The following is an 11,987-nucleotide window of genomic DNA, read 5'->3' on the forward strand; positions in this document are numbered from 1 at the left end:
AAAGGCTGATGTGGCAGCAAAACCTAAACTAAATTCAAAAATATTAACTAAACAAAACATGAACAGACCTGTGACAAGAGAAACCACTGGGAGACGAGAAAGCACGAGTAAACGGAAGGATGGCACATCAGGGAGGCAAAGAATGACAATGAACCAGCAGCTAGTGAGAGAAGTGACCCGGTTTTTAAAGGCAGAGGGTGATTAGTGGAAGTGGGCACAGGTGAGATGATTAAGGAGCTAGAGGCAGGTGTAGATGGGTGAGAATGGGGAAGAGAGAGAGAGTGACTGAGGAAAAGTGAATGTTGGCTGAGGCACAGGGAAGAGACAAAACACAAACAATAAACTATAACTGAAACATGAAGACAAAACATAATTCCAAAACTCAGATTCTAACAAGCGGGTGCGTTTGTGAGTCCGAAGGGCATGACTAAATACTCAAGTGTCCGAGAGGGGTCTTGAACGCTGTCTTCCACTCGTCCCCCTCTCGGATTCTTACCAGGTGGTAAGCATTTCGGAGATCCAACTTAGTGAAGACGGTGGCGGAGTGAAGTTGCTGGTGAACAGAGTCAATTAATGGCAGGGGATATTTATTTTTCACTGTGATCTGGTTTAGGCCCCGGTAATCAATACATGGTCGTAAACTTTTATCTTTCTTTTCCACGAAGAAAAACCCCGCCCCTAGAGGAGACGTGGAAGGCCGGATGATGCCTGAAGCGAGTGAGTCCTCGATGTAATTTTTCATTGACTCACGTTCTGGTCCAGAAAGATTGAACAGCCTGCTGGTAGGTAGGGGCTCCCCCGGACGTAGCTCAATCGCACAGTCATAAGGCCGGTGTGGGGGTAACGACAAGGCCTTAGTTTTGCTGAATACCGCAGCCAAGTCGTGGTATTCTGTAGGAACCTTATCGAGATCAATCTTTAGCTCCGACTCACTTTTAACATTTGAGACAGGCAATGCAGACTGAAGACAGTGTTGCAAGCAAAAAGAACTCCATGAATCGATTCGTTTTCTGGTCCAATCGATTACTGGGTTATGTTTTTGCAACCAAGGAAAACCTAAAATCATCTGCGTAGCTGGTGAGGAGAACACTAAGAAGTTGCCTGTCTCCCTGTGATTTCCGGAAGTGAGGAACTGAAGGTTAGAAACCTTACAGTTTATCTTAGTGATAGTCTGTCCTGAGATATCCATGACAGGGAGGGGTGATGACAGAGGTGCAGGTTCTAGTCTTAGCTGTTTGACGAGATCTTCGGAGATGAGATTTTGTTCGGCGCCAGAGTCAATTAGAGCATGAACTGCTATTTTAATCTGATGATTTATGATCGTGGAATGGATGAAAAAACGTGATCCGAGGGGTTGCGAGAGACTACCCACTAGTACCCCTCGGACACCTAGTGAGTCTGTCCTTTTAAAAAAGGACATTTGGCACGAAAGTGGTTCTTATCTCCGCAGTAAAAACACTCTTTGGACTCTAGACGCCTCAGCCTCTCCTCAGGTGTTAGCCTAGCCCTTCCCACCTGCATGGGTTCAAGTCCCCCACTGGGAACGACTGCTTCTGTTTCAGTGTTGGTGGTGAAGCGCCCCGATGAGAGCGTCCTGCTGCCCTTTTCCCGTTGCCGCTCACGGAGACGATTATCCAAACGGATTGTTAAAGTGATCAAGTCCTCTAAGGACTGTGGTTCCTCCCAACCTGCTAATTGATCCTTGATAGAGTCCTGTAATGCATGGACAAAAAAACCCTTTAACGCTGGCTCATTCCACCTAGATGTAGCGGCTAAGGTGCGGAAGTCGATGGCGAACTGAGCCACCGAGCGCTGACCCTGTTTTAACCTCCACAATTTTTCTGTGATCTCTGTTTCGTTTTACCGCACACCGAAAGTTTGCTCGAAATCCTCTATAAACTGGTCAAAGGGAGTTAGCCGGATAGCCCGGAAGCTATACTTCGCCTCCGCCCACTTTAGCGCCTTATCCCTGAGAAGCCCGATAATGTAGGATATTTTGGCCGAATCCTCTACAAAAGATTGCGGTGAACGAGCAAAAACCAATGAACACTGAAGTAGGAAGCCAGCACAATTACCTATTTCGCCGGAGAAATGTTCAGGAGTCGGTGACAGAACTTCGCGGAAATGTCCGGAAGTCTGCACCGGAAGTGACGATGCGGTCGAGGCGGAAACGGAAGGCGAGTCCGCGGTGTTTGGAATTAACGTAGATAATCTTTGATGGATATCTTGCATAAGTGTAGTTAACTGGTCGAGACGGCCAGTTTCCGATTGCTGTCTTTCACATAATGTATTGATCAAGGATTCGTGTCGCGCAAGTAAGGAAGCTGCTTCGGCGTTTTCGGATCGGGAGAGGAGTCCGCCATCTTGGAAGGTACCCTCTTAACCCACATAGGATTTCCAAAGAACGTAGCAAAAAACAAAAAAACAAAAAACAGAAATGGAGTGACAAAATTAATAACCTAACACGGTATCTTTAAACGAGGTTCTTAAACTTACTAAACCGAGTTCTGGATCTGGTATCGCTCTGGACAAGGTTTATCTTGGCTGGAGCATTCTGACATAAACTCAGGAATTGTTTGTCCAAGAGCGAGACCAAAACCATACACGGAGGCAAAGATAAGGTAAGTGAATTTATTTACAGGTGTGATTCTATGTACAGTGAGTCAGGTTCTGGAACGGTCTAAAACACAAAAGGAGCAGGGTGAGTCTCGAGTACCAATCTGGTCAGAGGAGTCTGAGGGAGCGAGTGAACAGTGTCTCTGTGTCTTACAGATCCAGGAGGTGTCCAACCGCGTGGAGGAAGGTGAGGAAGAGGTCCAAGGTGATCCAGTAGTGGATGAGTCGGAATCCAGTTCAGGTAAGTGTCCAGCGGTCCAGGTAAGAGTCTCGTGGTCCAGGTAAGTGTCCAGTGGTCCAGGTAGTTCCCGAGCCGTAGGTACGTTGATGTGTGGTCAAAAACCTGAGCATAGAAAACTTAGTTAGCGAGGTAGGAACAAGAAACGATTAGATCCTGTGGCTGAGAATCTAACCCAAGAGGCTTGATGCTCCAGCGAAGGTCTAGTCTCAGCTGGAGGCTTAAATGCAGACTGGTCTCATTACCGGAATCAGGATCACCTGTGGAACAAGGGTTAGGGGAGCCGCCCCAAGGCGGAGCTAGCTCCAGATCCTCACACAACAGATGGAACAAGCAGGAAAGTGTTGGTAATTACAGCTAAGTATCTTTATATTATTTTATTTAGTCCCTGAGGTCAAAAAGCAACTTTTGTTTAGAAAAATAAATCAAAACCTCTTCATTCAGAAACTTGTGGTGGCAGTTTTGAACTGGTTTAAGTTTAGACACAGCTGTGAGAACTCGTTCAGACCTTGTTTGTTTTCTCACCACAGAGCCCCATCATTACTTAACTTTAAATATCTCTTCCAGTCGCTTGAACCTTCCTCTTTTGTATTTCAAATTTCTTTGGATTACTGTGGTGCAGGAAAACACTTTAATTACACTGATCACATTCAATCTTTTTTTTTTTTTTTGCAAGTGTTTTAATGTTTAACCCAGGATCTCTCCTGGGTGCCTTATTCTGGATGGTGCCTGGGCACATCTCACTGGGAGGAGACACTGGGGCAGAACTAGAATATGCTGTAAATATTATGTATCTTCTCTGGCGAGAAGAGGAGCTGGAGAGAGTCTCTGGTGGAGGAAAGTCCAAATTTCCCTCCTGGACCTGTTGCCTTTGCTACCTGACCACAGATAAGTGGAAGAAAATGTACGGATGGTTCAAGACATTTGCAAAGTACTGTCTTACTGATGGATATTATGTCATATGTCTAGGTTTTTTGTTCTGTTATGATTCTGTTTTTTCTTGTATTTGCTTTATTGTCCTTGTCTTTGTATTATTTTGTCTTCGTTATACCTTGGTTCTGTTTTGTCACTATCCACCTGTCCTCTGCTCAGTAGTTTCTGGTTTCCTGTCACACCCATCTCTACCTGTGTGTAATTGTTATCACTCACCTGTGCCCACTTCTCCTGATTTCCCTCTGCTTTATAACCTGGTCTTCTTCTCCACCTCCCCGCCGATTCATTGTTGTTTGTTGATGTTGATTGTCTCAGGTATGTTCATGTGTTCTCATTTTTTGTCCACGGTCCCGCCTTGCCTTGCCTTGCCTTGTTTCACCTTGCCGTTTTTTGGATTTCTGTTATAGTTTGTGTTACTGCCTCGTCAGCCTTTTGTTATTTAAATAAATCAGTTTTATTTTTAATTATGAGTCTGCGAATTGGGTTCGCCTCGCTGCCACCACGTTTTGACATATTCTGTGAAACTGTCTCCATAAATCCACTCCCAATTGCATTATAAAATACATGAATTAGAAATTCATAATCACCAGCAATAACTTTGTTGTCTGTTTTCTGTTGGAGTTGTCATGTTTCTGAAAAAAAAATCTGAGTCAGCTGAGTTTCAGTCTTTATGTCCCAGTACCCCTTTGTTGGACATGAAACTGTTATTTTTGCCCACTTTACATTAGATGTACAATTTGCCACATCAACTGTAAAAATGGCTGCAACTGAGTCTTTTTTTACACCTAATAATAATAATGGCTTTCATTTATAGGGCACTTTACATCTATAGATCTCAAAGTACAGTTAGAAAAAAGTAAATAAAAAAAGGAATGAAAATGCCAGTGTCAATCATGGTCATAGAACTGACAAAACAGATAGGTTTTTAATCCATTTTTAAATAATATTTTGAACTAGAATTTGGTGTGGTAGTAGCTGACAACTATTTGTAACATGTACTCTAAGGGTTAACTGATTGTGCAAGCTCTTTGGCGTGCAAGGCATTTGCATTTCTTTAAGGAACGCTACTTTCATTCAACAAGTTATGAAAGACTGTGGTGACAGTGAAGTGATTACACTCTGCAGAAATGTTATTAGAGAATGGTGGAGGGAGATTTTGGGACGTGCCTTCAGCAGAGAGGCAGGCTGTGCCTCATTATGGCCTCTTCATGTGCCTTATTACCAGGCAACATGTGGTGATTTGCCTCGCAGAGATTTTATGTTGTACTTTCTCTGATTTACATGCCAGAAGGACCCCACCCACCATTGTTCTGCAACCAGAGTTAAACAGAGCAGGGTGGTCAGGCTGAGGTTTGAATGTCTGCTGCTGCAGACCACCCAGAGTTTACATTTGACCTTTCCTCTGCCTTACACACCCTCTGTCTCCCCCAGCTTCATAAATGAGCAGTTCATGTTAAGATTAAGAAAATGTTAACAAGAACACAGCAGTTTTCAGGGTTAGATTACTGCATAAAGACTATCTGATAAAGTGGGAACTATAGAACAATGAGCAAAGATATAATTTAAAAATTATGAGGAAACAAAAACACAAGTAGAATTAGTAAGGAAACAATACAAACAAAAGCTCAGATAAAGTGAGTTCAATCCTGTGGGAATAAAATGTTTCTTTTTTGTGCTCCTCTCAGATTCTTGTCAGACTGTTTCAGCATTTCAGGGTTTTGAAATTCAAATCTGTTCCACCTGAGGTTTTTACGCTCAATTGTGGAAATAAAAACTTGTGCATAGAACCTGTCTTGCAGAAAGGCAACTTACATATTTCAAATATGTAAGTTGCTGGTCCGAGAATTCTCAGAGCAGCTTGTATACTAAAAACAGCAGAAAAGCTTTTACTTCAGTAACACGTACAGGGACAAGTCTTTACCAAGGGAAAGGGTCCTCTGGTTCTCTCCTACAGGCCACACACAGTATTAGTTGGGGATTATGAACATTTTGAATGTGCATTGTTGTGTGTTCATGTATGTGAAGGTTACCTGTCCAGGATTAGTCTTGCACAGGGACAGTTGAGATGAGCTCCAGTTTTTCAGCTTTTCTGAAACAAATGACTCATACAAATCATTTCAAAACTATAGAAAAGAAAATAGAAAATGTGTGAAGAAATTTTGAAGGGTGCCAATGCAGCTACAGCCAAAAATTTCAACAAACATCAACTTTGTTTTATAAAGCCCAACAATAATTTAGAAATTACTTTTAAAACATTCCATGCTAACAAAATCTCAGCTTTTTCATGTATAAACTGAAGTGTAAAAAGAACCAAAATCCAAAGAAATGTGTAAAGGTGCAGCCTGTGGTTCATTAGGGTCATCATGGTAACCACACACTGTCACTTCCTGACAGCATTTGTCATCAGACAGAAACACAGACTAGATTGTAAACCTCAAACAAAAAAAATCATTGTGCAAAACAAGAAGTTGTATTGAAATAAAATCCCTGAACTGTTGGTAGAGACGTGACTGGTGATCACGTATGTCAAGTTTTATGTATCTGCGTTGTTTTCAGTAGGTGATATGACAAGCTACAAAGACACTTTGAGTTTTAAAAAGAAGATTTTGAGCTCAGATACAATGGGAGTCAATGAGACTTTGAATACAAAGCTGTATAAGTAGCAAATCTATTTTTGTGACAGATATGGAAGGATAACTGCTGAATAGTAAATTAAGTACGTACTTCAGTGCTTATAAACTGAATCACATTCAACTACAAAGACTCAAGCTCTGAGTATTTTTTACCATGTTTCCAGTGGACACAAGCTCACCATGAACTGATTTCAAACAAAAGAATTGTTGTCTTTGTCTAAAAACCTTTACAGCATTTTGCATATAAGTTTATGAAGAGTCATATACACTGATAAGTAGTTGCTGATAAGACTTATATGTCAAAAGAATCATTTCAGATTCAGTTATTGGGCCATTTACAATTTTAGAAACAAGAATATTTCAGACGACATGCTAAACACAAAACAAAAGAATGCTGTAACTCTTCTAATTTTTGTTCTACTACAGCTGGAAACACTTAAAAGCTTAACTACTGTTTGTTTTAACCACCCTGCTCTTCCTAGGTGAGGTGGTGTAAATGTGTGTGTGTGTTTTAAATACACTGAAACAAAGGACTGTAATGATGGTCATAAAACATCTTTTGAAAGCTGCATGTAGGCTCTTGTGCATATATCAAGTACTTGTCAGAAACTATGAAATCAACATGAAACAGGTTATCCTGAACTATATCAAATGGTGCAGTTTGAAACAATTTACTTAAGTAATTCTCCGGATATATTGATACTGGGTACGCAGTCGGTGCAAACAAAATAGAATTAGCTGAAAACCATGTGGAAGCTGGCTGCCGTTGCCACATTTTGCTTTCAATTTTTTATTTGTGGACAAATCTATACACTAACCATCAATAAGGGAAGAAAATAATGTGTGGATTGTGTTTCTTACTTTTTATTTTGACTGATCTGCATGACATAGTAGTGAGTTCCTTCAGTTTCAGCACCATATTCACCGTGGACATATACTGTGTGAGCTGACAGCCTAATGAATGTCAGTGATGGGAATCAGCAGCTGAGGAGCCACTGGGAGTTAGAATGATAAAACTCCTGCTGCTGTAGAAGTGTGTCAGCAGAGAATGATCATCAGCTCTGTGCAGTGTGCTGCCTGTGGGACATCATTCTTATCAATTATGAATTGAAGTCAAACTCCTGCTGTCTCTCAAACTGCTTTGTTCCACTGACCCACATCTGTTGTTTACAGTTATACCTTCTTATTGTTTTGTAAGCACTGTGTCTTTGTCTGCTTTGAACATTTGTTGACCAATGTGGCTGTGGTGGAGTCATATGATGTCACATGTGTAAATATTTAATATTCGTGAACAATTTGAATAAATATTTCTAAAATTAAGTGTTAGAATGACAAAGGCAAAAGCTGGATTTATGTAGGGCAGTTTATGTGTTTAAATGTGTGGCTCAGCTTTATGGTATAACAAAACAACAATGGCTAATCCATTTGCAGACTGTTGCTTCTGTAGCTGTTAATGTTTTTTACGTTCTTTTTTTAAAATCATGTTAATTTTCTGACTTTTTCTATTTTCTTTTGCACAATACTTTGAAGCCCCAAATATTTTATTTAATAGATTATGTTGCTTTCACACATGTAGAAATATTCACTTTTAGGTCTGGAAACATGGACTTTTGGGATGGAACATGTATAGGAGAGGTCCATTTTGAAGTGAGATTATGTGTGAAAGTTATGCACAATAAATGTCTTACGTGTGGCTCTTTGAACTACTTTAATTTGGAGAAATAGATAAGTCTGACAGGACTGATGAGCTACCAACACTGCCAAGACCAAAATGGATTGCTGCCATTTTAAAATGACTCAAATCACCAAAATTTCAGTGGCTCATGTAAACTTTTACACTGCTGTCATTTTCTCACTACATGGTTATTTCCATATAACTCTGTGGTAATTTGGAAACAAACAAATGCAACAGCAGTAAGAGATACAACTTCCAGGGCCACTGAAATAACATGTCAGACAAATTTATATATATTGGTAAATTGATATATATGTTTAAATAATAGCATTGTCTTGAACTGTTATGACATTTGAAATTTTTATTCCACTATTATTTTTTATAGGGAGACATGAGGTCTCATTCTCAAGTTTCGAATGAACATCCAAGAATTTAGCTACAGACAAACAATTCAGTGCATGCTGCATTTAAATAAAAGTATCACATAAAACTAAATAAAATACTAAAACCAGATGCAAGTTTTCAATGCTGCCTTTTCACCCTAAGACAGTTTTAAAATCTTTTAGTGTAAGTAAGCTGGGCAGTTTTTGGATGGTAAAATCCTCTTTGGAAATGGGTTAGCTCTGGCTGTATGATGAGCTGATAAAGGCTTGTCTGATCGGACCCAGAGCAGATTTTACTATCTTAACATTGTTCCAATCTTCAACATTTCATTACAGTTTATGCATATGCTATTATTTAAATCTTTATACTGGCATTAATTATTCATTACATGTGCTAGTGTAGTCTCAGTCATCCAGGACCTGGTAAATCCCAAAATAAAAGGTTTAAAAACAAAACAAAAAAAATGACATGATAATTTCTGCTAGATTTGACCCCAGCAGTGCTATCTTTTACTGCTGCTGCTATTTGTGCTTGTAAGTGCCCACAGCATTATATTCAAATAACCTTGTGTTGTGAAACTAATGGCAGTGTACAGGGCTGTCTGAAGAAGACCGAACTGTTAAGAAACGTTTGAGACTGGAGCAACAATCCACTTTTTGTCTACTCTACATTTAGACTAGCTAACAGAGCCTAATTTGACTAGCTGTTAGAAATAAACTCTATTTTTCAAACTGAGGTTGTTCATGGAGATGTAAAAGTACTATTTCAGATTTAAAATGTCAGTCATTCATGTGTTATTGTTTCACAAATTTGACAGAGTGAAATTTGTCTGAATAAATGATAAATTATCTATAGACATAAACATCTTAATCCATGAGATGGGCCAGACTTTGCATTGCTTAACTTTCATATTCTATTTATGCTGATTTTCTAACTCTCCTAATGGACTGATTTTGTACACAAACATTCAAACTCTTTAAAAAGCATCAAAGTTTTATAGAAGGCTTTAATCCCACTCATGTTTATGCACTTCCAGTATATAAAGTCCTGTTTATTACCAAGCTAACATGAATCAGGGCATAAAAAAGCAGAGACCCAAAAAATATTAGGACTTTTAAACAGGAAGAGTGAAAAATACAGCTACAGCCCACAAAAGATATTTTGTTGTAAACAACAAATATGAACCCTGTGTGACTCAACTTCTGTGTTTTGCAGACATGATGGGCAGCTGTTGACATCTAATTTTGCCTGTAAATTCGAAGTACATCAAAGTGTGGTGCACAGTGACGGACCCAACATGGCCGCCCATCGGATCAGAGCCACCACCAACAACCCTTCTCTACCTCGCTGCAAATCGGAGGGGACGCTCATTGACCTCAGCGAAGGAGTGTCAGAAGCCACCCTCACAGATGTCAAAGGTCAGCGTTCAGCAAGATAAGTTGAAAAAAACGTTTAAAAAGCCAGTGGTTAAAGTACTTTGACTTCTTATCATCAAACTTCCCTGAAAAGACAGTGCAAAGTTGGAAAAGGTTGTTTTTTTTTCTAAATTGTTTGCTGAAAAGTACATTTTTTTAATTATTATTTGGAATCATTTTAGAAGCATTAAAAATCCAAATTTTACTTGTTCTGATCAGTGTACTGCAGATCCATACAAATAGAGTTGGTATACATTTTTTAACAGTAGTATTCTACTGGTGTGATCTAGTTTGTGATTTGTGAGACACAAGCTACAACTGGTTACAGCATGAGACTGAACATTAAGCCCATCTGGTCAGAAACATGACTTCTATGTTTCTCATGTCTTCTTTGTGCTGCAGCGAATCAAATGAATGTTTGTACTCTACTCAGCTGAACATGTGGACGTGACTTTTCTAACAGAGCGTTAGGCATGGGCCAGGGTGAGATTCTGACCGACTGATAAACTCAAGTTCATGGCATCACTGTATTAAAACTATCATTTTAAAACTAAAATATACAAATTCATCACATTACTTTAAAAAAACAACAACAGGAATGCAACTTTCACTAATGCTATTTAAATATTACATATTGTTATAATAATCTTTTATAGTTATAATAGTATTCATGACATTAATTTTAAATTTACCTATTGATATTTTTGAAGATCAAGGTTGAAATCTTAATTTATTCACAAGTGTTGCGATAAAAAAAAATAATTTAGCTAAAACTTCAGTGAGCCAGCAGGCTGTTTTAAAAGATATTGTGACATTATTTTTAGACACATATTCAAAAACATGGTAAACCTATAAAATAAATATTGGCTACATTGTTCCTTTTTAGAACAATATTATTTATTTTCTTGTGCTGGTCTTTTTAAAGTAACATTTTCTTTTAGCATGTTGAAAACATGTTTCAAAAAAGCATTACACTGAAATAATTTTTTTTTTTTTTTTAATACCAATGGGAAAATCTTAGAAGAATTTACCTTTTTGGGCTACTATACACAGCTGAGTGACAGCTCACAGCAACAACTCTGTGCTACATATGATTTAAAACAAATCCCCATACTATTTTTGGTATCTTGTTGGTTTCCATAAGTAATCGTTTTTGTATTGTTATTTTTTTAATACTGCGGTATACATTGAAACCAGAAACTGGCTCTTGTCGGGTGGTAGCACTCTTGGAGGTGGAGCACTTTCTATTGCAAATGTTGTTTTAATAATATGCTATATTCTTTAATCTAAGGTGACCAGATTTCTGAGAATAAATCTGGGGACATTTTTAACTTGAGGATAAAAAAAGACACAATAATCAAAATGACATGAAGAAACATTTGGGGACAATTACAATTCACATATTTATTCATATTTTGACAATAAAAATCAAATGTAACTACACACTGTTGTTTCCTATGAGTAGTAAAATTAAAGTAGCAGTAATAGTAATTGTACCATGAGCATTAAAAACTGGGGGATCATTTAATGAGCGCAGAAACTTCGTCAAAATAAATCATCTTCTTTGATAATGTAAGTGAAAGTGCTTTTGTTGTGCTGTGAATGAATGTGAACATATACTTACAGAAGTATAAATAGGGACATTAAGTGTGTGTAGTCATGTAGTTGATGTATAAGAACATGGTGTGTGCATGTATAAGGTGAGAGTTCTTTTATCTTTAGAAGAATTCTTAGAATGATGCAGCCACTATGTTTTACACAACACACACTGCATCACTCACTGCATGACTTTAACACTTTTCCTTCTTCACCTTTTAATTTCCAACACTCTTCTGCTCTTTTTCTACTCTTTGCTTTACTCTTTTCTCTCTATTTTTTTCCACTCTTCAACTCTTCTTAGTCTTGCCTTTTTCCTCTGCTCTAACTCACTGTTTCTTCTATCAGTCTCTCTCTTTCCCTTCCCTCTCTTCTTCAATCAGTCTTTTGCTATTCTAAAACAGAGACATAAAATAATCACAATCACCTCCAAAAAATGATAATATATAACATACTGGAAAATTAAAACTGAATGAATAAAGTTAGATGTTTGTTTC

The 11,987-nt window shown here is 38.5% G+C and overlaps 1 protein-coding gene across 4 annotated transcripts in view; it reads left to right on the forward strand.

Moving 5' to 3' along the window:
* The window catches only part of LOC108243553 (SH3 domain-binding protein 4), a 63,566-nt gene that overhangs the window by 26,472 nt on the left and 25,107 nt on the right, over positions 1–11,987 (forward strand). For 2 of the 4 annotated variants that reach the window (XM_017429082.3, XM_037976327.1), the window contains exon 2: positions 9,695–9,897. In XM_017429082.3, the coding sequence (XP_017284571.1) occupies positions 9,777–9,897 (121 nt within the window). In that variant the 5' untranslated portion in view covers positions 9,695–9,776. Of the gene's footprint in view, positions 1–2,772; positions 2,858–3,996; positions 8,068–9,694; positions 9,898–11,987 lie in introns of those variants that run through there. The other 2 variants (XM_017429084.3, XM_017429083.3) reach the window with 2 other exon arrangements.

The sequence above is a fragment of the Kryptolebias marmoratus genome, linkage group LG6 (genome assembly GCF_001649575.2).
Source record: "Kryptolebias marmoratus isolate JLee-2015 linkage group LG6, ASM164957v2, whole genome shotgun sequence".
NCBI classification, from domain to species: domain Eukaryota; kingdom Metazoa; phylum Chordata; class Actinopteri; order Cyprinodontiformes; family Rivulidae; genus Kryptolebias; species Kryptolebias marmoratus.